At 52.1% G+C, this 25578-nt stretch overlaps 2 protein-coding genes across 3 annotated transcripts; one reads left to right on the top strand and one right to left on the bottom strand.

The window, feature by feature from the left end:
• Nucleotides 1-4256: 4256 nt before the first annotated feature.
• CDK2AP1 (cyclin dependent kinase 2 associated protein 1) lies at nt 4257-9117 on the top strand. Its single transcript, XM_021698582.1, has 3 exons — nt 4257-4424; nt 5967-6093; nt 8342-9117. The coding sequence occupies exons 1-3, from the start codon at nt 4356-4358 to the stop codon at nt 8407-8409; spliced, it is 264 nt and encodes an 87-aa protein (XP_021554257.1). The 5' UTR covers nt 4257-4355; the 3' UTR covers nt 8410-9117.
• A 2299-nt stretch (nt 9118-11416) lies between these two features.
• On the bottom strand, nt 11417-23711 carry MTRFR (mitochondrial translation release factor in rescue). 2 transcript variants are annotated; one of them, XM_021698646.1, is made up of 4 exons: nt 23633-23692; nt 20293-20342; nt 12976-13288; nt 11417-11803 (listed from the first exon to the last, which is right to left on the bottom strand). In XM_021698646.1, exons 3-4 carry the CDS (start codon nt 13255-13257, stop codon nt 11585-11587), a joined length of 501 nt encoding a protein of 166 aa, XP_021554321.1. In that variant the 5' UTR covers nt 13258-13288; nt 20293-20342; nt 23633-23692; the 3' UTR covers nt 11417-11584. The 2 variants fall into 2 exon arrangements, with proteins under 2 accessions (XP_021554321.1, XP_021554320.1); XM_021698645.1 differs by lacking the exon at nt 20293-20342 and having other exon boundaries at nt 23633-23711.
• Between the last annotated feature and the right edge of the window lie 1867 nt (nt 23712-25578).

Raw genomic sequence — 25578 nt, 5'->3', positions numbered from 1 at the left:
CGGCCGGGCCGGGGCCGGGGGCGCGGGAGGCCGCCGCGGTCCCCCCCACGCCGGCGGCCGAGGGAGCGCGGGGAGCGCGGCGGGCGAGGGCGGGGGAGGCTTTTCTCTGCTCCTTTTTCCTCCGGCTTTTGGGCGGCTCGGCGAGGGCCCCTGCCGGCGGGAGTCGGGAGCGGCCGGGCCACGCCGGGAGCGGGGCGCGGGGCGCGGGCCGCCCTTAGGGAGCGGGGGGCGCGGGCCCGGGGCTGGGTGTGGGGGGGCGGGCCGCAGGGGTGCAGGCGAGCAAGGCCGGGCCCTGCGTGGACAGGGCGGGGGCGGCGGGCGTGCCAGGTGCAGGCGCCCCTGAGGGCGCGGGGCCGCTGGAGTCACCGGCGGTGCAGGGGACTCGATCATCAGTGGGGGTTCGGCCCGGCGCGCCGGAGCTGGGGTGCCCACAACGCGGCGCGCCGGATGTCCCCTCAGGCGTGCGCGGAGTGACAGAAGTTGGAGAAGACTGGGGGCTTCTGAGTGCCTGCGGGCGGCGGGTGAGGGCGGCGTTTCAGCCCAGACCCGGCATCCCGGAGCTCCCAAGTCTGGGCTTCGAAGGCCCCTTCTGCGGAAGTCGGGGGTGGAGGGGCGTCCTCTCCCTTCCCGGGGGCTGGAGCTGGGCGATGCCAGGAAACTCCCCCAGAAGTTGTCAGGCAGCTTCAGGCTGTGCCCAGGGGCTTGCCCCAGGGATCAAGGGGGAGAGCTGGGGTGGGGGAAGGAAGATGGTGAGGTTAGGGTGTGACGGGCTTTTCCCCTTGCCTGGGTCTTTTTCCCTTAGACCCTTGGTTGGAAATGGACTTCCAAAAAAGCAGGCGCGTTCGAGGGGGGAGGGGGCAGAGGCCTTGTGGGGGAGGGTATTGGCCTTGCTGGTCAGAAATGCCACGTTGGCAGTTGGCCGCAAGTTTTGGGCCTTGTCTCCCAACGTTGACTCCGTAACTCCAAAAATTTGAAGAGAGACCCAGAAAATCAATTATATATACATATATATATATATATATATGTATATATATATATATATTTTAACTTAAAGGACACATTTTTGGGGGTTGGAAAGGGTTAAGGTTCAGGTTGCGGGTGGGGGCAAAGTTGAATTGGTTCACTTTGGGGTCTGCGTCCCAAGAGCAAACAGCCACGATTTTCTCGAATGTTCTCACCACCTTTGGGGTCTACAGACCTTCCAGAGATAGGCTTTGGGGCCCAGAGAGGATTTCTCCTTGCCTGCTTCATCTGTCTCTGGGGTATGCAGGGCGGAAGGTCTTGCTGTGAGCCCTGACACCCTGGAAATCTCAGGCCTGGCCTAGTATAGTTGAAGCAGGTGCCCTAAACCGGGACCCTCGGGGATTGGGGTCAAAGTGACAGGGGCACCCACTCAGGACCCCTGAAGCCCTGTGCTGGGCTGGCTGGCACCTGTGCACAGGTCTTCTTCTGCGGTGATTTCCAGGGGGACTGCTGAGGTCCCCAGATACCTGGTGTTTTGATGGGGGGGCTGCGCCCCTCCCCATGGACCCTTTAGAAAGCCCCACTCTCCCCCTGCCATTTGCATCCAAGATGGACTCTCCGCTGCCGCTCCTCCGGCTTCCTTGTCATCATCCCTCACGCCCTCCAGCCCTGCCTCCTGCTCACGGGTTGCCAAGCTGCGGCCTGGCCGGCGGTGGCAGTGGCGGAGTTAGACAAAGCCCCCGCCTCCCCGCCCGAGAGCACTTCCCCCCACCCCAGGCGCCCCAAGTGGCGGGAAGGCCGCCAGCTCCCCAGGCCCAGGCCGCTCTTTGTCTGGCGTGGGGGCGGGGAGCTGCGCCTGGCCCCAGGAGCTGCCGGCCTCTGCCAATCCCTCCCCTGGCTCCGGGCCCTCCCTGGTCCCCCGCACACTGCGTGCATTGTCTGTGATGCTCGGAGCGGCCGTGCTCACGCCCAGTCTGGTTTTCTCCCTGGCCTCCTGCAGCCGGATGCACTGGCCCTCCCCGTGTCTGCCGGAAGGAGTGGGCATGAGTAGAACTCAGGGCCCTTCTGCCAACTCTCCCCAGGGCCGCACACACACACCCCCCTTTTCAACAGAGTGAGAGCCTGGCACTGACACAGAATTGGGGTCACCGACCACGTCACCTGGGGATGGGAAAGGCAAGCCCTCAGCTGTTGCCCAACCCTCCCCCCAACCCAAACCCGGTGATTTCTCTTCCCTCCCTGTCTTAGCCCCCCACCCGAGACCTAACCCTAGCCCAATGGAAGAATGGGATCTAGAGCCTTTAGACAGTCTGTTGGGAATCATTGCCTCAAACAGATGGAGAAACTGAGGCCCAGAGAGGGAAGGGTGTACTCCAAGGTCACACAGCCAGACCAACTCCCGGTCCAGGCCCTTGTCTGTAGGAGAGCGGATGGGACGGGAGGCAGGGAGGTGAGAAGCATTGCCGAGCAACAAGAGGTGAGGGCGAAGGGTGGTGCAGGGAATGCACACCCGAGTCCCGCTCACCTCCTGCCCAGGAACTGGAATCTCCTGGACACTGGGCTGCTTTGCAGGGGTATGTACCCCCCTGGTCTTGCATTTAGCATCCTGGCCTTCCAGAGAGGTGTGCTATCTTGCGGTGGTCAGGACTGGAACCCAGATCTGGGGCTGCAAAGACCACACTCAACTGCCCACATCAGAAGGTTCAGGAAGTTGGGGTTTGGCTGCTCTGGTGAGGGGTGCTTGGGGGGGCACCCACCCTGCCCCGCTCCTGTGCTCTGGCCGCTGCACATCTGTGGTTGCCTCGGATGGAGGTCACAGACACGGTAGTAGTTCGTCCCATCCTGAGCAGTATGTGCCCGAAGCACCCGTGTCTTACCGTCCCCACTTTAGAGGCGTGGCGGCCGGGGCGAGGAGTGGCCCAGTGATGTGCCCACTTACAGGCTTAGAGGTGGCAGAATCCATGTTTCCTGACTGGGCATCCCACATTTGAGCCTAAACCTGGGCCCCGGCTTGGGGTGGGGGAGGTGAAATCCAGGGCAGGCCCGAGAGTGGGGAAGACATTTTGGGTACAGAGCTGTCCCCAGCTCCTGGACAGAGGGCAGTATGGTGTCGGGGTACCAGCCTCTTCTGTGGTGTGTGGCTCAGGAGAACGCCCACCCTCTCCAGACTGCCTCTTTATGGTCAGGGGCTCCAGGGCTCCCCGAGGGCCCCTTCCACTCCACCAGCCGGAGCTCCTGAGCTTTCTTCCTCCCTGTCCCCTCCCCTGCTCACACCAGATGAGCAGCTGGTCGGTTTGGCCAGCCTGGCACCAGCTGTCCATCCCCGGGGCCAAGTCTGCGGAGTCCGCCGTGTGCTTGAGAGACCGTTTGGCTCTGGGGGCGGCAGGCAGAGGGGGAGCTGCTCCTCGACTGGGCGTGGAGGCAGGCGGGCGGCTGCTGAGGAGGGCTAGGTAAATTCTCCATGGTTACCGCTGTTTGTAATTCTGCAGGACATCCGCTACCCGCTAATGGCCACTTGGACGCCATTATGGGTCTGCATGCTTCCAGCTACTGAGCCGGAGCCGGAAAATTCCCTGCTGATGACTCCCCACCCCGCATCCAGGAGGCTCCATTCTTAGCCGGGCCCTGTCCCCACGTGGTCCCTCACAGCTGAGGGACAGGGTGTCTGAGTGTTGCAGTCCATAGACGGGGCCTTGTCCCTCCCCTCTTGGGATGCGAGCCATGCAGGCGTAGAATCAGACTGTCAAGAATCCTGTCCCCTGTTTGGGGAGGGAACCACAGGGGCTCAGGGAGATTGAGAGGCTACCGAGGACACACAGAGAGACTGTGATACACTCCAGATTCTGACTTGGTGTCCAGTGAACCAGTCTCCGGCCAGGGTTAGGCCTCTAAACCCTCCCTCTGTCTTCCTTAGCATATGTCCAGCAAAGGGTTGGGCACACGGGATGTAGACCGGCCCCGTAGCAGGTGGGCTCCTGTGGCGGTGATTCGGCTCTCGGTCATCCATCTCTGGGGAGCAGGACCCAGGGAAAAGGGACTAGAAAGGATTAGGCCAAGAGTAGCCGCAGATTTCGTCTTTGCGACCAGTCCTGACCGCGCGGATGGTAAGGAGTTCTGTGACCGAGGAGCGATGTCTGCTGTGGTGGTGGGTAGGAAGAGCGGTGACCTGTTAGCTACGTTTTCCTGTCATCTGGGCTGAGCGCCGGCCATCCCCAAACTAGAGGACAGGAGCAGGGTCTCTGTCCTGTGAAGACAAAAGACTGCTGTCTGGCATGCGTCCTGGGTCAGGGGACTGTCGCGGGACCAGAGTCTTTGCTTTGGGTACAATCACATGATTCCCGATTCTTCTCTTCTCCTCCATAGCTGGGAGCGTCCACCCGCCCTCCACCAGTATGGCGACATCCTCCCAGTACCGCCAGCTGCTGAGTGACTACGGGCCGCCGTCTCTCGGCTACACCCAGGTACGGTAGTGGGGGGTGTGGGGCGAGAGGGGCTCTGGGGCTGGCCTGGGCACCGAGGGGACATGCTTCCCGCCATGCGGGGAGGAGAGCCGGTGGGACAGGGTAGAAATGATGGAATGGAACAGTCGTCTGAACTGCTTCAACCTCCGGCCCTGGCGGCCTCAAGTCTCAAGCCTCGGGGCGTCGGAGCAGAGGGGCGGCAGGCTGTTTCACGGGGGTACCAAGAGATGGGGGCGGGGAGCCCACGGGGGGGCTGGAAGGCCTGAGTGCTGCAGGCCCTGCTGGGGCCACCACCCACGTGCGTCCCTGCGGCGGGAGTCCCTGTGCCGGATTCCTGAGGAAGTAAGCCTGGCCTGGGCTCTGGATCTGAGCCTGGACAGAGGAGAGGGGACCCCGTTCCCACTCACCCCCTGCAAGGTCGTGGCCCCAGCAAAGAGGAGGACAGGGCCCATATCCTCCCGGAGCCCAGATGCGCCTCATCGGGAATGGGGGCCCTTGACCAGGCCGCAGGGGTTTCTACGTGGTTCTGCCACTTCCAGGCCTGACCCCTGCTTGGCAACCTCGCAGAGACCCGGTTCCTCGCCGTCAAGCGGGGTCGACGCTGCCACTGGCCTCCCTGGCTGCCGCCGGTGGAGGGACCTGGCCAGGCCCCTGCCTCGGTGCCCGCCGGCCATGGCTGCCGTCGGGCTCTCTGCCGTCCTCGGAACGCAGCCGCGTTCCAGGGTCGCCACGGAGGCTGGCCCTGCGAGAGGGTGGCGGCCGGCCATGCCCCGCCAGGCCGTGCTGTCCCAGGAGCAGATACGGGACCTGGAACGGGACCGCCGGAGGAAGCGGCCGTGGGAGGAGGGCGAGGACCGCCGGGCCAGGAGGTGGCACCCAGAGGGCGCTGAGGAGCTGAGCAAGGACAGGAGGGAGGCCCTGGAGGCCAGGAGACAGAGACGGCGGCGGAGGAGGGAGGCGCAGGCGAGGGCCTTGTTGGGGGGGGCCCGCGGGGACCCCAGCCTCACTCGTCGGGGTGCTTACTTGGGCTATGGGGGGGAGTCTAGAGAAGAAGGGGTTTTGTGGGGTGGGCCCTGCCGGCGCGGGGAGAATGGGTGAATTGAAACACATTCTGTGTTCTGTCCAGATGGTCTTTGGCAGTTATTTGTGGTCCTGCTGACCCCAGGGTGTGGCCCCCATCTCGTCCCCTTGCTCTGGACTGTCCTCCCCTGGGATGTACTTGCACTTCCACCTGGGTCCTAGGAAATACCCAGTGCTTGCCGAGACCAGCCAGTCCTCCTCTTGCTCATTCGAGAGGATGAAAGCCTTCTGGAGGCTGCTGGTGGTTTCCTTGAGTGTAGGAGGACAGCAGAGAGGCCCAGCTCTCTGCCTGTGGTTCTCCCTCAGGGTGGACAGGCCTGGCCCCGGCGAAGGCAGCAGCTGCCTCTGGGCGAGCCTCTCCCTGCCCTGTCCTCGCCGTGGCCGGCATGTGGTGCGGTCCTGACCGTGGCCATGGGGTCAGGGAAGGGTTCGATCCATGTAAACTCTTCCTTCTGACTCTAGGGAACAGGGAACAGCCAGGTACCCCAGAGCAAATACGCCGAGCTGCTGGCCATCATCGAGGAGTTGGGGAAAGAGATTAGACCCACTTATGCGGGGAGCAAGAGTGCCATGGAGAGACTAAAACGAGGTAAGTAGCAGGACCCAGACTCCCCTGACGGGTGCTGCCTCCCTGCTGGGCGCTAACTGTTGTGAGAGATTTTCTTCGGGGTTGGGGGGAGTTCCCTATGCCCCAGGGGCCCCCGTTTTGTTACTCCGATGTGGAGGCATCGCAGGGGCGAGGGGTGGGCCGGTCAGTGGGACGTACACTGTTCTTGGGATCTGACGGGAAGGCCTTGCGTGCCTCCCGGGAGGGTCCATATGCTTTAGAAAAGGAATCTTTATAGCCCAGATCCTGCTGCTTTGTTTGTTGCCTGCTCGGCTCCTGTTGGCTGCTGGTTCCAGGGAGCCGCGGGAGGCTTCCTTCTCTGGGTGGGCCGGGGACGAGGAGTCGGGAGGTCCCGGGTCCTGGGTTGCCCTCGCTCTCAGCTCTTTGGAGCGGAGCCCGAGGGGGCATATAGGTCTGTCCTAGTCTGGGGAGGGAGAGCAAGAGCACTGAAATTCCTTCATGACTGAGGAGGGAGGGTGGGAGGGCAGGAGCATGATGTCACAGAAACCCAGTGACTCACGTGAAGACGTGACTGACCAGCTGATTCCAGGGGGAGGTGAAATTGGCTGCCACCTCACGAAGCCACTGGAGGGGAGGGGAGAAGAGGATTTCGGTTTTAGAAGGTGGCAGGGCAGAGCAGCTGTGGCCTGGGTGCGAATTTAATTTCAGAAGCGATCTGGTGTTTCTGGGGAAGGTTGGAGAGGCACGCCGGGACTCAATCTGGGGCATAAAGGGGGCCTGCTGCGGAGGCCACGACTCCCCCGTGGCGGGCGCGGCTGGCGAGGACAGGCTCCGGCCCATGGCCGCGGGCTTCCCTGGTGTGTATGAAGCCTTTGTGGGCAGAGAGGCTGGACCTGGACAGGGCTTGGGGAGAGGTGGGGTTAACCCCGATCCAGCCCGGGGCGGGGAGGGGGGAGGGCAGGTGGGCTTTGCTCTGCGTCCGGACTGCTGTTTGGAGGCAGGGGAAGCAAGACAGTCCTGACCCCTGGAGTTCTGCTTACCCGAGTGGAAATCCCTGGGAAGATGCTGGACCCCAGAGTCTAACAGGCGATCTGCAGTCCCCCAGAAAAGCCAGTGGGTTCAGGCCAACCGATGGATCTGCCTCGTGATGGCCCCAGGGCACGTGCTGCGTGAGCAGCTGGTCCCACGGTCACACTGACCGGGAGCCAAGCCCAAGCTAGCCAAGGTCATGTCGTAACAGGGTGAAGAAGGGTCATAAAGGGTACGGGGGAGTCAGGCGCATGGCGGATAGGTCAGCAAACTGTACCTGATAGGCCAAGCACGGTTTTCAGTTTCTAATGGTGGAAAATGATTCTGTGACCGGTGAAAATGCTCTGCAGTTCAGACTTCAGCGTTCATGATGAAGGTTTGTTGGAACATGGCCACCCACTGCTTCTGTAACGGCTGCTTGCGTGGTTGTGAGAGAGCCCGTGCGGCCTGCAAAGCCCAAGGTATTTACTGCCTGGCCCTTTCTAGAAAAAAGTCTTCTGAAGCTCAGAGATAAGATTTGTGAGATGCGGACGCCTGCGTGACTTGGGGATGTCACTCACAGTGCCCTCCGGCGGTCCTCTCTCAGAAGGACTGAGAAGGAGTAGATTCTTTGTGTCTATTAAAACGAGATCAGTGTCTCACGGCATTCTCTGAAGGCCGCCACCACCACCACACAAATGCAACAACCAAACCATAACCACCAAACCAGAGGGAAGAGATGGGCAGGGGGGTGATAGGGCCGAAGGTGCTCTTGGCACCTGGCGGGCAACGTCACCGTGGACCAAGGGTGAACATAAATGAGCAGTCTTGCATCCTAACTGTGCAGGCTGGACACTGGACAAGCCCTTTCTAGAACGTAGACTGTGAAGAAGCCAGAGAAAAATCAGGATTTGCAGTCCTGGATTCTCCACAGTGGGGCAGGCTTGACGAAAGCGGGCGGGGACACATCTACTTCCGTCCTCTGAGAGCCTGGCGCGCCCGGAGAGCTTGCTGGCCGTCCCTGTGTGGGCGGGAAGGGATTGTTAGGAGCCACGAAGAGGAGTTTGGGCGAGAAGGGAAGGCCTTCGAGGAGGGACGGGACGCTCGCGTGTCTCCACACCGCTGGAACCCCGGGGTGCTTGGGATGCAGGTCCCAAGTTCCCTCCCAGGGCGGGGGCTTTTCAGCTGGGTTGTGAAGGGCCCTCTTCCTCTCCTGGAGTGGGTTCTGCTGGACGATCCTCAGCCTCTGCTCCTCCTCCAGGCATCATTCACGCCAGAGGACTGGTTCGAGAGTGCTTGGCCGAAACGGAACGGAATGCCCGATCCTAGCTGCCTGGCCTCGCGGAAGGTTTTCCATCTTCGTCCAAGACCAGAAGTTACAGCTCATCTCCCATGTTCAGATGAAACTCTTGTTTTCAAAAGGGTAACAGTTTGGTTTCTCCTTCCCACGTCCCTCCCATGGTTCATGAGGCTCTGAGATTGAGAAATATTTTGCAGTTGACTAGGATTTACATTTTAAATAGTTAGGAATTACCCAGGGTTTTTTGTTCTTGGTTTTTGGGGTTTTTTTTTTTTTTTTTTAAGCATTGATTTAAAAGATGCACGTAAACGATACCTGTCTCACAGCAAAGATCCCAGTTACGTTACCCAGATTGTTCTCCGTTCTTTTTCATAAGCTAATAAAACTCTGAGGGTTTTTTTTTTTTTTTTTGAGTGCGTACATTTGCCACACCGTGTGGATTCCGCTTAATGTAACTTCTTTTGTGCTTAAGCATTTGCTTGCATGACTGTTAGTGCTTTGAGGTCAATTTAAAAAATGCACAAGTTATAAATACAGAAGAAAGAGCAACCTACCAAACCTAACCTAATGAGAACCCACCCCCACCCCCTCCAAATTTTCCTACTAAGACTGTGTGTGGGTTTCAGTTCTGCTTTTCCTGTAAGTTGATCCAAACATCTGGAAGAAAATGACTAAAACTGTTTGCATCTTTGTATGTATTTATTACTTGATGTAATAAAGCTTATTTTCATTAACAATTTGTATTAAGGTGTGGGTTCCTTGAATTCTTAAGTGTTTTTTGTTGTTTTTTAAGTGGTGTTTTTAAAAAACAGCTCCTCAGGGGCGCCTGGCTGGCTCAGTCACTACAGGTGCAACTCTCGATCTGGGGCTTATAAGTTCGAGCCCCACGTCAGGTGTGGAGGTGACTTAAAAAGAAAATCTTTAAAAACAAACCAAAAAGGGCGCCTGGGTGGCTCAGTTGGTTAAGCGACTGCCTTCGGCTCAGGTCGTGATCCTGGAGTCCCGGGATCGAGTCCCGCATCGGGCTCCCTGCTTGGCGGGGAGTCTGCTTCTCCCTCTGACCCTCCCCCCTCTCATGCTCTTATCTCATTCTCTCTCTCAAATAAATAAATAAAATCTTTAAAGAAAAACAAACCAAAAAACAGCTCCTCCGACGAGAGTGGGAGATCCCTGCCACAGAGGGTTTGCCTACCTGGCCCCAGGAACATTTTTCGTGCCAATGCCAGAACCACCACGGGCTGGGGGAGGAAGGCGTCTGCCTAAGTCAGAAGGTGGGGGTCAGATGAAGTCGCATCACGATGCACCCTGACTGCCGCGGACAGCCGGGTGTGCAGGGGAAGCAAGCAAGAACGTTAATGGATGTGGCGTTACTGACTTTGCCCACGGCCTGCCCTCAGTGAGGCCATTCTCAGCTTCCAGGTGCTTGTCCTGCTCCCGGAATCTAATTCTCCTACAGTGCAGCCTCTGAACTCCAGGTAGCTACCCCAGGTGCTCCCCGGGAGGATTCCCTGCCCCGGGGCTGGGGAAGGCCCGCTTGCGCTGGACGTGTTGAGGACACGGATGGTGGTCCTCAGTGGTGAGGGGAGACAGACAAACGAGGGATGGGGTCAGTTTTGCAGGCATGAGGCAAGGGCCCAGCCACGACAGGTCGAAAGGCCAGTAAGAGTGGGCGTGTCTACATCTGTTTCATGCACAGCGAACCCCAGAAGGCACGAGAGAGGAGAGAGATTGAAGTCTCTGTCCCTCCTGTCTACAGCTCCCAAATTTCTCTTACCGCCGTTACCTGCTTGTCGTGTACCCTTCCAGGCGCTTGGCTACCTTTTGAATGGAGGTCTGCATGGGGATGGGTCCTGGATGCTGCGACCGGTCTCCAGAGCCTTGCACACAATGCTTAAACTTCCAGACCAGCTCGCGTCGAGGTGAGAAGAGCCTTACCTGGCTGCCTTAAATGTGTATTCCGACAGGCACTGGGCACCCGGTCTGTGCCTGCCAAATGGGCTGGTTTGGACTGCAGACCCTGTCTGACAGTGGCCTTCTCCCCTTGTGGTTTTTCCCCTGCTTGTTTCACAGGTGAACCCCAGATGTATTCTGACAAGGGAAGCTATTACCTCTGCCTAAAAACTCCAAACAACTGTAGGGTCAAATCCAGCTTGAGTGATGGCATTGTAAGCAAATTCACAAATCAGGTTTCTGGAAACTCATCTCATAAATCTACTTATAAACAACACATAGGGAATGTCATGTGTATTTTTTTTTTTAAATAAGCTCTACGCCCAACGTGGGGCTCAAACTCATGACCTGAGATCAAAAGTCTCATGCTCCACCGACTGAGCCAGCCAGGTGCCCCAAAAATGCCACTAATGTTTGACTCCATTCCATAGTTTTCCCCCCAAAAATGGACCTTCCTTATTACTATTAGTGCTTATTTTTACCCTTTGATAATAAAACAAGACAATCACACAAATGTGTAGCTTAAAAAAATATGGTGACATCCAACTACCCACCCAGGTCCAGAAAGACCTTTGTCAGCCATCCACAGCCCCTCCGGATGTCCTATCACGACAGTCCCTTTCCTCCCCATGAAAAGTAGCTAACCGCTGTTCTTTTATGGTAATGTCTTCTGTGTGTCTCTATAGTTTTATTCTTAAAATGTGTGTCTCTATTCATTACAGTTAAGTCCGCCATTTAAAAATTGATTTAAAACGTTAAGTCTGTCAGAAATACAGAAATTAGCTAGAGTAACGCTTGAGATGGAATGGAACTCCCTACCATTATTCCTTGGAAGCATCTGGCAGGTTCTTTTTTTTTAAATTTTTATTTTTTCAGAGAGAGGGAGTGTGCAAGCAAGAGTGGAGCAGGGCGGGGTGTGTGTGTGTGTGTGTGTGGAGGCAGAGGGAGAGGGAGAGAGAATCTCAAGCAGGCTCCGTGCCCAGCCTGACGTGGGGCTCGATCCCATGACCTTGAGATCATGACCTGAGCTGAAATCAACAGTCGGACGCTTAACTGACTGAGCCACCCAGGCGCCCTGCATCTGGCAGGTTCTTTAGTTAGAATCTGCGATTCTTTCCGGGGTGCCTGGCTGGCTCAGTCAGAAGAGCGTGTGACTCTTATCTCAGGATCAGGATTGTCAGTTAAAGCCCCACGTTGGATGAAGAGATCTTAAAAACAACAAGACAACAACAGAAAAGCATCTTCGATTCTTTCTCAGTGGACGTTTTTACTGGATTCCCAGAGTTCTTTCAGGAGCTTCTTTTTTTCTAGGGTTTCCTTTGCTCTTTTTTTCCTCTCTTGCTTTTTCCTCTCTGCCTCCTGTTTTTCTTTGTAAACAAGACTGTTTTCACCATTGTAGAAAATATCCACTTTCTCTTGTAGGATTTTCCGAGCAAGCTTTCTGTTCTGATCAACCGATCTTGTCTGATGGCACTGCAAGAGATAATATTTTATAATGTGAAAAAGTTTGTTCTGGACAGGATCTCAAATTATGGAATTCAACCCATTTGCTCTATAGAAGGGGACGGGCCCGAGAGGCAAGGCCACTTGTCAAGAATCCCAGTGAGTCCATGACAGAGCCAAGCCCATATGCCCTCCTTCCTGCCTCTTCTCAGCCTTCAGCTCGTCCCACCCCCCAGCTGTATTACGTGGCTTTCTCGGTGATGGTTTTATAATTAAGAGTGTTGCTTTGTTCGGAAGCAATGATAGCCTTCAGATAACTTAAAGTCCCCAGATAATTTTGAAAATATCAACTGGTATGTCTAAGCTTGTGGCCAGGGAACAAGCCCTCTGTCTGCACCATTTATAAACATAAAATCTGTCTCAGGGAGGGAGATACCATCTTTATTATTAGTCAACCATATCGTTGATTATGTCATCCCTGAGTTATTAAGGGTGAGTGCCTTGCAAAGCTATTTGAAAACAATTCTGTGAAATTAGAGCGAGAGAAGAGTACTGAAAGCAGATCTGCAGTACGTGTATAAAACAGTTAAACAAAAATCCTGTCAGGTTTCAGAATTTCATGTGTGGCTCATGAATGACGCTTTTTCTCAAAGAGGAAAAGAAAAGTGATTGAGGCTTTAACTGATAGGCTCTTGGCTCAAAAACTTGGCAGTGAAGAACAGTTGTTGGGAGCACAGACTTGGGCTTGGTCTGGGTTGACGCCTGCCGCTGTAGGATCTCGGGCAAGTTACCTAACCTCTCTGTGCCTGATTCCACACCTGCACCATGAGGAAGACAAGGCCTGAGGGCTTGCGAGGGTGACGACTGACCGCGTGCGGCGCTGCGCCCACCGGGGCCTGCCCTGTCGTTGGTATATGGAAAGCCTGCCTTGCCGTCCCTTCTCAGGGCCCTCTGGCGACTCGGCAGGGACTGCACTGAGAGCCAGCGGGGCCCCTACTAACCAGGAAACGGGAGACAGCATTTCAGTACCTCCCAGGGGCTCGTGTTGAGAGCTGGGGATACTCTGATCAGAGACTGGTTTCCAGGTAAAGGAAGCCGCCTCCAGGCAGCCCCGCGTCGCATTTTTGTCCTGAGGGCTGGGAAGGCTGTGCCCGAAGGGGCAGGTGTCACTGCCGGTTACCAAAGAGGGGACGTGTGGCTACCTTGACGACGATGCCCGAGGGGACATGCTTCAGCACCACACAGTTGCTGGTTTTGTTGGTGGCCTGGCCCCCGGGGCCGTGCCCTTTCACAAACTGCTCTTCAAGTTCCGTCTCATCCAGGGGAGGCGAAGCGGGGCACTCCTTCCTGCCCGCCGCCGGGACCATGGGGACCGCCGCCGGCGGGGCGAGCAGCGCCCGCTTCTCCCGAGGCCAGAGGCCCCGCGGCGCGACGCAGATCCTGGCCAGGGCTGCAGGCCAGCGGAAGCCGGCCGAGGGCCTCATGCAGAGGAGCTCTGCCCGTCCGTGACCTGAGCTGGAGAAAAAAAAAGACAGCCTTTCAGGAAGGTGCGTTCGCGCTCAGGATTACACTAAAGGTTCTGGGACAACCTTATATAAACCGGTTCCAGCGAGGGCCACCCAGCCGTCCTGTGGGGTATTTAACAGGCACAGCCCTCTGCAGCCTCGGGGCATCTCCCGTGGTCTTCGCCGCGTGCGCCCTCCCAGCTGATAAGTATTTTGTTGTAACCAAAAATATCTTCGAAGCACCCAGAGGTGCTGCTTTCTCAGGCAGGGTGACATTCCGAAGAACAGGGCTGTTAATTCGATAAAGAAACACTGAACAGTGCATCAAATAAGAATTAGGATCTGAGGGCGCCTGGGTGGCTCAGATGGTTAAGCGACTGCCTTCGGCTCAGGTCATGATCTCAGGGTCCTGGGATCGAGTCCCGCATCGGGCTCCCTGCTCGGCGGGAAGCCTGCTTCTCCCTCTGCCTCTCTCTCTCTGTCTCTAATGAATAAATAAAATCTTTAAAAAAAAAAAAAAAAAAGAATTAGGATCTGAGTCCAGCGACATTATTTAAACGTTTGAGAATCTCTGAAATCCCAATGTAAAGATGACAGTATGCAAGTCGATTTTATAGCCGAGCTTACACGGTCTGACACAGTAAATATCACTATCAATCAATGTCATGATTGTTGTTTTTTAATGTTTCCAGTTTCATGGATTTGAATAGGAACATCTGTTCCCTCAGACGCACTGCCAATAACATGATCCAAGTGGTGCTCATCCCTGGAACGTTCGAATCAACTGATTTTTTATGAAGGTGCCTGCGTGGTTCAAAATACCACACGAGGCGTAGGGAGCGATGCGAGGCGGGAGAGAGGGAGCCTCCGTCTTCATGGAGCTTAGAGTCCAGTCAGAGAGAAGATGCTTAAAAGAGAAAGCAGTATTTAACCGTTAGATTTAAATAGCTACTCCAGACGTGGCAGAAGGCTGAAATGTCTAGTCAACAATGAATGGTATAGAGAGTAACAGCTACCAGGACGTGGTGAATCCCACGGGCCTTTGCTTTCTTCCAGGGGAGGAAGGCAGAACGAGCTGACAGGTGTTAGCTCTTTTCAAAGATGGGTGACCTCCCCGTGCCAATCGGGACAAGTCACAGTGTGGGCCTGTTTTCTTACCTGGAAAATGGGTGAACAAGCCCTTCTCCGCCCACCCTGCACAGGCTTAAAGGTCAGAGGGGAAAAAAAGAAAAAATTCTGGAAAGAGCTTTTGTTGAATACCTTTGAAGGCATGAGACTGATTTTTAGCAAAATTCCTGTCACTCGGGAGGATTATGGGAACGATGAACATGCCCCTCGCTTCATGCTTCTTGATCCAGGATGATGTAGGTGCTAAAAACAGAATTACTGCCCTTTTTAACAACTGCTTCCTTTGAGGCTCTAAATAGCTGCTTTTACCATTTGAAATCCTGTAAATTCTAGCTGAGGGCCACTGGTCTCTAACCTAGGTAGGAAGTGGTATATACCTAAGCCAGCGCCCTCAGCCCAAAGTTGCTTAATCATGCACCAAATAATTTCAGCAGGTTTGCTCTCAGCTCATTTACCTTTCGTCCCCTGTCAGTTCTGGCTGCTAACTTCTATGAGCCCACGCTGGTCTCTAACAAGCTTTGAGGATGCTTACTGCAGATGCAGGCTAGTGGACGCCGCTGCCTTGTAAATATGTACATTTCTGTTATTTTACGGGCATCTCTCTGAGTAATCAGTCTAGTTGGTCCTGAGAGGATCCTGGTCATCTTTAGAACGACAATACCATATTCTTAACCTCTCTCTCTATGGAAAATAAATATAATGAAATGTACTTTTCCAAGCCTGATGCCAATGCTCGTTTTCAATTCTGTGATGGACGTGATGGTCTAAACTCGTAACTTCTTTCCGAAAAGTATGGCATTCAGGATGTGTGTCAGTCCCAGGGGGGTGACAACGTGGTGTTGGTAAGTTGCTCAATAGCTGTGAAGGGCTCGATTTTGAAACAGAGCATGCCAGGGAAAGTGGCGCTTTAGAAAACTGGTTTTGTTTATTGTGTGTCAAGTCTTTCGGAAGTACACTCGGGAAAAGATAAATGATAAACACCAGCACTTTTCTGAAATCGCTACGACAAAGAATCCGCTCCCCTGTAAATGATTAAGTGAATGAGACCCGAGTCAATGTCCAAAATGTCCCTTCCCTTATTTCTGCTTTCAATCCATAGAACAAGATTCCTTTGTGTACCAGACAGCATCGAGTACCTGGATCAGATTCATTATGGAACGCAAGCCCGGGGCCTCCCTTGGGGTTTCTCTTCTGCTAGTTAGTAAATCCGACCAGGCAGGACAGCATTGGAATAGAGTGCGGCGACAAAGAAAGGAAGTGAGTCTGAGACGAGGCAAAACTCCCAAAGGGCGGAGAGGAGAGTGCTTTTATCAGCTGCTTTGCCCCTGTCTCTACCTTTCTGTCCTAGTTCGGGGCTGACACACACACTGGAAGGCCTCCCACCCAAATGGAGTTCAAGAAAGTCCCCAGTGTTCAGTTACTGACTGTTTTGTTTAACGGCTAATTCCAACAGCCGATCGGGCGATTCTCAATACTTTTTGTATCTCTGGGAGCTTTGGCTCTACTCCCAACGACTGCTAAAAATAACCCGCGCACCCATGGTCCCACTTCCCCAAAGCCCAGGATATACGGATTGGGTTTCAGGTTTTGTGATACCCACAGAGCAACTCAAAAGTCTCCGGGGGACAATAAAAGCGGCTCAAATTAGAGCTCATCGTGACATTAAAAAAGAGCCACAGGAAAATGGTGACAAGAAGTGCTGGTAAGGGGAAACCGGGAGTCATGACAGTGTGCCCCAATTCCTTTCTGTGAGCGTGTGCCTCGATTCGGGGCCGGCTCTCCACCCTCACTTCCCCTCAGCCCTGCTTTTCCTCTGAGGACGCATCTGCGCTAAACAGCCTGATTGCAGTTTGGCTTAAGGCCTCTCATTGTCCCCATCCCTGCCCACTGGGTCAAGTCAGAGATGCTGGGTGTTAGGACTTTACAAAAGGGAATGCTAATTTGTTCAGTGAGTATTTTCAACATCTACTCTGTGCCAGGCATGGGCCTCAGGGAGCCCAATGAGCCTGTGGCATAAAAGAGAAATTAAAGATGCCCCCAAATGTGATCCATGCTAATAGCCCGGGATGGAGAACCGGCCACAGAGCAGTGCCTCTCTGACTTGCTGGGCCCCTAAGTCACTTGGAGGGCTTGGTACCGGGACTCGGGGCCTGTATTCTGGTAGGTGCCCCCTTTCCTGACCTGGAGCCAGCAACCACACATTCCCTCCTCAGGCCCCCGCAGTCAGCCCACGCCTAGGAAGACGTCTGGCTGCAGGGATGGTGTATGTTGAGCTCGGATCGTGGCCAGTGACTGCAGCAGTCAGATGTAAACTAGACCCAGCAAGGTGAGGTCCATTTCCCCAGCAGCTCTAACGCTCCGGAGACGGGGGCAGGGCATGGTCATGTGTCTCTGAGAGACAGAAGGTTATCTCAATCTATTTGCAGGAAGTCATAGGATTTCAATCTCTGGACTCACCTTCTGGATGCCATGTGCCCCAAATTCACTGCTTAACTATATATATATATATATATACTTTTTTTTTTTTGAGAGAGAGTGCTAGTTTCTCTGAGCCAAACTTTCAGGGTTATCTCAGCCTCGTGGAGACTTCATCAAATCCAACCGAAGGAACAGATGTGGAGATGAACTGAAATGGGGTTGCTTTAGGAAAGATGACTGGCAAAGCCCTCACCACGCACATTTTCAGGAGCAGACAAATCCCCTGGGGGTTCTGTTAAATAGAAGACTACTTCAGCAGGTCTGGGTGGGGCCGGAGACTCTGCATTCCTAACCAGCTCCCAGTGAGGCTCTTGCCTCCAGGAACCACACGTCATGGCCAGAAGCTTGGAGCAAAACTGCTTGCCTGTATGGTGGCTCTTAGGACCATTGGACGACTGGATGGAAGCCCCAGAACAACGATGGCAAAGATGGAGATGAGGAAGGTGGGAAGGAGAGTAATGGCGGGAACAGCAAACATTCAGAGAAAAGAATGATACAAATAATGAACTGAGCTAACAGAAGGTGAAATGGTTAACAAGGGGATTGAGAAATGGGGTCAACCAAAAAAAAGAACACCAATAATGTTTCTATTACATTAGTGTTCTAGAACAGCGTTGTCCGATATGAACATAATGTAGGGCATGTGTGAAATTCTAAATTTCCTAGTAGTCACCTTAAAAACAGTAAAAAGAGGGGCACCTGGCTAGTTGGTGGAGTGACTCTCGATCATGGGGTTGTAAGTTCAACCCCCAAGTGGGGTGCAGGGATGACTGAAAAATAAAATCTTTAGGGGTACGTGGGTGGCTCAGTCGGTTAAATGTCTGACTCTTGATCTCAGTTCAGGTCATGATCTCAGGGTTGTGAGATCAAGCCCCCATTCGGGCTCCACATTCAGCGGCGGGTCTGCTTGAGATACTCTTCCTCTGCCCCTCCCCCTGCTTGCACACACACTCTCTCTCTAAAATAAATAAATCTTGGGGCGCCTGGGTGGCTCAGTCAGTTAAGTGTCTGCCTTTGGCTCAGGTCATGATCCTGGGGTCCTGGGATCGAGTCCCACGTCAGGCTCCCTGCTCAGCGGAGAGCCTGCTTCTCCCTCTCCCTCTCCTCCTGCTTGTGCTCTCTCTCTGTCAAGTGAATAAATAAAACCTTTAAAAATAAATAAATCTTTAAAAAATCCTTTAATACATAACCCAGTATATCCAAAATATTACTTCAATGTGCAATCAATATAAAAATTATTGTGATATTTTATTTTTTATATGAAGTCTTCAAAATCTGGGGTGTCTTCAGCACTACCGTATCAGACAATGTAGCTCCAGAATCTTGCTCCTCATTATGGTCCACAGAGTAGCAGCGACAGAACCACTTGGGAGCTCGTTAGGAATGAAGACTCTCGGGCCCCACCCGACTTCCTAAATGAGAACCTGCCTTTTATGAAGATCCGTAAGTGACTCAGAGGCACACTTCCAAAGTCTGAGAAGCCTTGTCCTAGAACGCAGGAACTAGCTAATTCTTCCAGCTTCCGGGACACTTTTATTTTTTTTATTTTTTTTTTTTAAGATTTTATTTATTTGCGAGAGAGACAATGAGAGACAGAGAGCACGAGAGGGAGGAGGGTCAGAGGGAGAAGCAGACTCCCCGCCGAGCAGGGAGCCCGACGCGGGACTCGATCCCGGGACTCCAGGATCATGACCTGAGCTGAAGGCAGTCGCCCAACCAACTGAGCCACCCAGGCGCCCCCGGGACACTTTTAAAAGCTGTTGTTTCTTCTGTTTAAGAAGTTGAGGCCAGGGACGCCTGGGTGGCTCAGTCGGTTAAGCGTCTGCCTTCGGCTCGGGTCATGATCCCAGGGTCCTGGGATCGAGTCCCGCATCGGGCTCCCTGCTCCGCGGGGAGCCTGCTTCTCCCTCTGCCTCTGTCTCTCTCTCTGTCTCTCATGAATAAATAAATAAAATCTTTAAAAAAAAAAAAAAAAAAAAGAAGTTGAGGCCAGAATTCTGGAGTGCTGATTACCTGCTTGGTCACGGTCCTGTTTCTCCTTCCACAATAGGAGATAAAGGGACAGGTCTCAAAACAATGACCTAATCGGTGGTGAAGGACCAAACACTGAACTCAGGCTGATGTGCAATGGTGCTGCTTTAAACAGACCAAATGGCCAGCTGATGGCACCAGAAGCTAAGCGAGAGAATGATTTTCTGAGAAATGCTTAAGTATAATCCATGTTTTTAATTTTTTTTAAAATAAACATTTTTTTTAAAGATTTTATTCATTTATTAGAGAGAGAATGCACATACAGGGGGAGCAGCAGAGAGAGAGGGAGAAGCAGGCTCCCCACTGAGCAGGGAGCCCGATGCGGGGCTCCATCCCAGGACCCCGGATCATGACCTGAGCCGAAGGCAGACGCTTCACTGAATGAGCCACCCAGGCGCCCCATAGTCCATATTTCATAGTATGTTTTGGTGCTTGCTCCCTGCAAAATGGGAGTTAAGGCAAAGCAGCCATTTCCCGCCTGCTCGGTCTAGCTCACCCTCCTGTTCTGGTTGGTCTGGAGTCCTTTCAAGGGCTGGATCACCTCCCAGAACGGAACCTCCAGGGGCTGCGGCTCAGGTCTGAAACAGACCAAGTCCTTTCCTGGGCTTGGCGGTTCGTTCTGAAGATAAAGCACCTTTCAGTCACAGGAAGTGTTAGCAGAGAATTATTTCTCAAATCAGACAAACATCATAGATTGAGCAGGAAATGCCACACTGGAGACTGCTCTGGGTCTGGTCTCAATTTAATAGGCTCCCTGCTGTAGAGTTCAAGAGACAACTAATGAAGTAGATAGAAAAACTTTCTATTCATACAACACTAACACCCCATTTAGTGTTGCTTTTTTTTTATATATATACAGAAAACTCTGAATCCACAGAGAACTACACCTGTCTTATTTGTGTGCATCACTGTGATTTTCTTCTATTTATGGCTTCTAACAGGAACTTTAGAATTTATCAACTACACTGTTAAAATAAGACAGAAACACATAAAAAAAGCAGCAGTAATAACACTCTACATGTCCTTAAGTTCTCAATGCCTCTATTATCATGAATGATACCTTGTATTTGTTTAGGACCTAAATGTTTTCAAAGTACTTTCAAATACATTATCGTATTTGACACAAATAAAGAAAAGGGATTTTCTCAGGAAGACTTGGAAGAACATTAGATATTCCATTTTTTATACTAAACTTTTACTTTCTACCTTTACCTTTCATAATAGCTCTAGATCTGTCCTTTCCCCACCTTCTTAAAAGTGTTAGCTCATTTTCCTCAACTTTCTCTTTTGGAATGTTCTTCTCATTTTTTTTTTTTTTTTGTCCCTGAAAGGCCACACTGCTCTGTAGTCACTATCTTGGCTTCATGATTTACTCACTGTGCAATTCTGGCCACGTCTCCTCATCTGTAAAGTGCAGGTAATACCGCCTAGGGTGAGAAAAAAACGTACATGTCTCCACAAACCTAAAGCCCTGAGGGGTACTTGGGATCCCTAAACTATATAGCTGAAGAGCCTTTGACTAACACACCATATTAACTGTGGTCTCATCCCATAAACCTAATCTGAAACTGATTATTTCATAGGCTTTTTATTTTTTTTGACATATATTTATAAAGATTTTATTTATTTGAGAGAGAGTGAAAGTGAGAGAAATCATGGAGAGAGAGGGAGAAGCAGACTTACGATGTGGGGCTCGATCCCAGGACCCTGAGATAATGACCTGAACCAAAGGCAGACGCTTAACCAACTGAGTCATCCTGGTGCCCCAGTTTTGTTTTTTTTTTTTAAAGCCTATAAGGGGCGCCTGGGTGGCTCAACTGGTTAAGCATCTGCCTTCGGCTCAGGTCAGAATCCCAGGGTCCTGGGATCAGGCCCCACATTGGGCTCCCTGCTCGGCGGGGAGTTTGCTTCTCTCTCCCTCTGCTGTTCCCCCTGTTTGTGCTTGCTCTCTCTCTCTCTCTCAAATCAGTAAATAAAATCTTTAAAAAAATAAAAAATAAAAAATGAAAAAAATAAATTATTTAAGTAATCTCTACACCCAATGTAGAGATTATGACAAATTATGACCTGGACATCAAGAGTCACATGTTCTTCCGACTGAGCCAGCCAGGTGCTCCTTCGTAGACTTGTTTTAGAGCGCAGAGTGAAAAGGCATCTAGAAGAGTGACCTGCAAATTATTTCATTTGGTATGGTCCAATTTAAGAAGTACTTGAAAACCATGAAGTTACCAAAGACATGCTATTTGGTGAGGTCATAATTGTGTTCTATGAAATCAGGTGCCAAGAAGATAATTATGATGCCAAGAATACAGTTTGACTTTCTAGCAGGCTCACAGTGAAAGATAAACACCCCCTTCATCCAAGCAAGTCCTGGTTTAAACATGGCAATCTTTAGGGATTATCTGATAGAGTAAGAAAAATCATTTAGGACAAGAAAGAGGACAAAATTTATATTTTAATATACGTCTGATGATTTCACGTTTAATGATTATACATTTAAAATTTTAGAGTTCCTCTTTATCTCCCCCCCGCCCCCCGCTGTGGAGAACTGGCCCCCCCAAATGATAAACAGTTTGGACATAACAATCAAAGAGTAGCAATGCTGGGGTTGGGAGACACGAAATGCCGCAAGCCATTATCAGCCATTATCACCGCCCAGCATGGTCTTATCCCCATCAATGTGAAAGATCTCCACTCAAAAGTCAGTTTGAAGCCTTCAAGGTCAAAGAGATACTTGAGCAATTTGATGTTATAATAAAGAAAATCATAGTAATCATAACATCATAAAGGCCATAAAATAGCGGTGTCAGTTTGCACACAAGTAGTGCAAAATCTCCAGGATGGAAGGTAGGTTTCCATTAGATGAATGGCGATTGTACTTAACACATTTACTGGAACTTCTGAAGCCTCCTACTTCTGTTTGCTATACTCAGAAATAATGTCTATGGGGGCGCCTGGGTGGCTCAGTCGTTAAGGGTCCGCCTTCGGCTCAGGTCATGATCCCAGGGTCCTGGAATCGAGCCCCGCATCGGGCTCCCTGCCTGGTGGGAGGCCTGCTTCTCCCTCTCCCACTCCCCCTGCTTGTGTTCCCTCTCTCACTGTCTCTCTGTCAATTAAATAAATACGTAAATAAAATCTTAAAAAAAAAATTATTTTTTTCTCTTTAGTCCAATGAGTCAAAGGCAATTTCCACTGATTTTTTTTTCAATTATGACCCTTCCAAAGAGCTTAACCTAAGAAATATGGTGTGAGCAACCTTACCAAAATATTTCACATCAGTTCATTAACAAGATAACTTGGTTAACCAGAATAGCACTCCTGAATACGTTGGCTTATTAAGACGTTAACAGACAAAAAGTTACCTAAAACCGCATAGCTAAAAACAAAAAACCAAAAATCTACATCCTCAAACTGAACAGAACCCATCTGATTTTGCAGCCAAAAGTGAACATCTCCTGCTCTTTACATGGTTGCGAAATAATTACTAGTACTCCATTTAGGGGTTATTTATTTTTCTTGTAAGGAAACCCAACCCTGTCTGCCTGGAGATGTCTCAGTAATTCACACTTCTCAGTTCTTCTGAGTGTAAAGGATGTCTCAAATAATAGATTTTGTGACCAATTGAAGTTAGTGATAAAACTTTTTTGTTGTTGTTGTTGGGCTTGAAACATGGTCAGTGAAATCAGAGCCATGTGCTTAAAATTAGTTTGATTTTGGTTAGGTATTACATGAGCATACTATTGCCTGATGGGACTCACACAATGGGGTGGGATGTGGATTAAATTTATTTAAGCTTGAGATCTTCCATACACAAATGGGGTTTTGGATAAAGACTAAATTTTTACTGTTTGAGACATGATTGTTAGGCTCAGATGAAATGGAATGCCTCGCAGGTCTGTCATTCCTGCCAATATATCGCGTGCGTCCTGGCTTCTCAGCCACATCTACATGACAGGGCCAGCGAAATTCCTTTACTTTGGGCCCAGGACCCTTGGAGGGCAATCTAAGAGCTGGCTTTAAAGGTCAACTAGTCTTAAGAATGTGAACTGAGGGCGCCTGGGTGGCTCAGTCCTTAATCGTCTGCCTTCAGCTCAGGCCATGATCCCAGCGTCCTGGGATCGAGTCCCACATCGGGCTCCCTGCTCGGCGGGAAGCCTGCTTCTCCCTCCCCACTCCTCCTGCTTGTGTTCCTGCTCTCGCTCTCTGTCAAATAAATAAATAAAACCTTAAAAAAAAAAAAAAAAAGAATGAACTAAACAGAGAGAATGAAATGGACTGAGGCCCACAGGGAGGGACACGTATTCTCTGTGGTCCTTCCAAAGGCCTGGCAAAAACAATGCTGACACCTACTATGTGCCGGCCTAAAACAACACCTGCTGCGTGCTAAGAGCTCCATAGAACAAAGTAAATGAAGATGTTCCAGTTCTTCTTGGGCCTCGGTGCAACTGTTTTCTCCACGCCGCTGGGCTGTGCTCCCCTCCCCAACCCAGTCCTTGAAGAACCCCTGGGCCGACCCCCAGCAGGTTTACCCTTAGGGCAAACCAGGTGCAGAGAAAACTTAGCTCGGGGTCTGGGCCTGTGGGGCTTCAGGTCAATTGGCTGCGCGACTCAGGGTCGCAAGCTGGGAAAGTCAGGCGTCCCAGCTCCCAGTCCTCTTTCCATAGTCCCTGACATCCGCGGGCAACCGCGGGTGACCGGATTCTCCACGGACGCTTACCTGGCCTCAACGCTGGCCTCCCACCCGCAACGTTCTGGGGTAACCCGAACCACTGCAGAAGGTGGATCGCAGATGCATTCCTGGGACTGCGCACGCGCAGTACTCCCGCCACCGCTTCCCTCACTTGCCCCAGGCTCATTCTTACCAACTGCGCATGCGGTAACCGGAGGCTTCTTTTCGCGTGCCATCTGCCGACTCCCAGAGAACCAATCAGACCAGAGAACGTGACATAAGCCCCGCCTCCTTCCATTTCCCAGGCGTCGGACCTCCCTCTTTTGCGCGAGGGGCGGGAAGGGAAAGGGGCGGCCGGCACGCGCGTCGCGGTTCGGCCGTCTCCGCCCCCTTTCAAACAGCCAATCGCAGGCAAGGCGCCGGGCGCGCGCACGCTCCCTCGAGTTTAACGGTCGCGAGAGGCCGCTCGCCCGACCCTGACACCGACTGTGGGAGCAGCGGCCAGGTAAGCGGTCGCTGGCCTGCGTGGAGCTGTCGGCCGCGGGGGGCAAGGGGACGAGGCTTGGAAGACACGGCCTTAGCAGAACCCCAGGGGTGCTGATGGATTTAGGGCGGGGAGGACGACGACCAGACGACGCACCCCCCCACGCCGCATCCCTCCGGTGTGTGGGGGCTTCGCTCGTGGCCGTGTGCCTTTTCTATCCTCAGTGCCCTTGAGTGACACCCGCGCGGCCCAATCGCAGAGCGCCTCTTCCCCAGGGGCGGGGGGCTTGTGGGATTTTTCTTCTTCTCTTTTTTTTTTTTTTTTTTTTTGACGGTCTTCCTTGCTTTACTTTGGGAATCACGATTGTAGTTGTTGGAAGGGCGGCTTTTCCTTTCGCCTCTTTGCTGCCTCCAGTTTAGGCGGCTGCATTCGGTGGTTCTCCCTCGCCTTTGACCCGAGAGCCACCACCAGCAATTGAGGTCTGGCTGTGAGGGCGAGGATGTCGGGATCTGGCCTCAAAACCTCTGCAGTCCTCTCTTCCTTACGCCCTCGGGCTCCCGGCAAAGCGCAGCGCCGGGTTAACTTTTATAGTATCAGCAGACCCCGATCTGGTCTTTTTTTTTTTTTCCTCCAGCGACCTTCCCTCCCCCCTTTTCTTTTTTACTAGGTGTCGTGGGGGCAAAGAGCGTGACATTTCGTTACCGGGAAATATAAAAATGGCTCTGTGCTTATAGCCATTGTCCATCGAGTTTTGTTTTATATTGTGTGTGTATGTGTGTTTGTTTGTTTTTTAATTTTGCATTTAGGTCGGGGGTTTCTGCCCCCTTCCTTCATTCCCTCCCCTTACCCCCCACCCCTCCACTGGAGAAGCATCTTTGCCTCTCAAGTGGTTTTTCCATCTGCATGTTCTGCATCTGGATTACCTCGGCGGGGGGAAATAATAGATGGGATTGCAGATCCACGTCCGTGGAGAGTTTGTGTTTCCCCGTAGAAGAGCAGGGTGATTTGAATCCAGCTATTTTCGTTGCCACTTGGAAGGTGCAGCCCCAGACTTTTTCAATACCACATTTGTCGTTGGCTGTGGGCTGAGCCCCTGGGGAGAAATCCATTTAGGTAGGTCCTGTTACCCTGGGCTTTGACAAAACCTTTCCCCCTGAAGGAAATGGTTCCTTTAAGAGCTGCTGTTTTTTAAGGTTGTGCTTTCTAAACCAGGCCTAGGAAGTGGGAACCTAGTGGAATCAGAATAGATCTCTTCGCACTCCCTAAAGGTTGTATCTTTTAAGCAGCATAGATTTTTTTTTTCTTTTTCTCTTGCTTCTTCACTTAAAAAAAAAAAAAAATACATGAATTCCCTAAGAAGGAAGCATGGTGTTTGATTTGTTATAGCCAATTTGTCTCTGTACACCTAGCATCAGTTAACCTGCATCAATTAAGCAGTTATTTTTAGTTTTTAGTTTTTATTTGACCCGGCAAATAGTTTGTTTTTAAACAAGTCATATATGCATAGAGT

This window comes from Neomonachus schauinslandi, chromosome 14, assembly GCF_002201575.2.
Source record: "Neomonachus schauinslandi chromosome 14, ASM220157v2, whole genome shotgun sequence".
NCBI lineage: Eukaryota > Metazoa > Chordata > Mammalia > Carnivora > Phocidae > Neomonachus > Neomonachus schauinslandi.
The sequence above is the reverse complement of the archived record's forward strand: the minus strand, read 5'-3'. Positions and strand labels throughout refer to the sequence as shown.

Coding starts and splice junctions, on each gene's coding strand:
- CDK2AP1 (XM_021698582.1), top strand. CDS start 4,356: ATGGCGACATCCTCCCAGTACCGCCAGCTGCTGAGTGACTACGGGCCG. Junction 4,425..5,966: donor CGTCTCTCGGCTACACCCAG/GTACGGTAGTGG, acceptor TTCTGACTCTAG/GGAACAGGGAACAGCCAGGT. Junction 6,094..8,341: donor CATGGAGAGACTAAAACGAG/GTAAGTAGCAGG, acceptor CTCCTCCTCCAG/GCATCATTCACGCCAGAGGA.
- MTRFR (XM_021698645.1), bottom strand. CDS start 13,257: ATGAGGCCCTCGGCCGGCTTCCGCTGGCCTGCAGCCCTGGCCAGGATC. Junction 11,804..12,975: donor CCTCGGGCATCGTCGTCAAG/GTAGCCACACGT, acceptor TATCTCTTGCAG/TGCCATCAGACAAGATCGGT.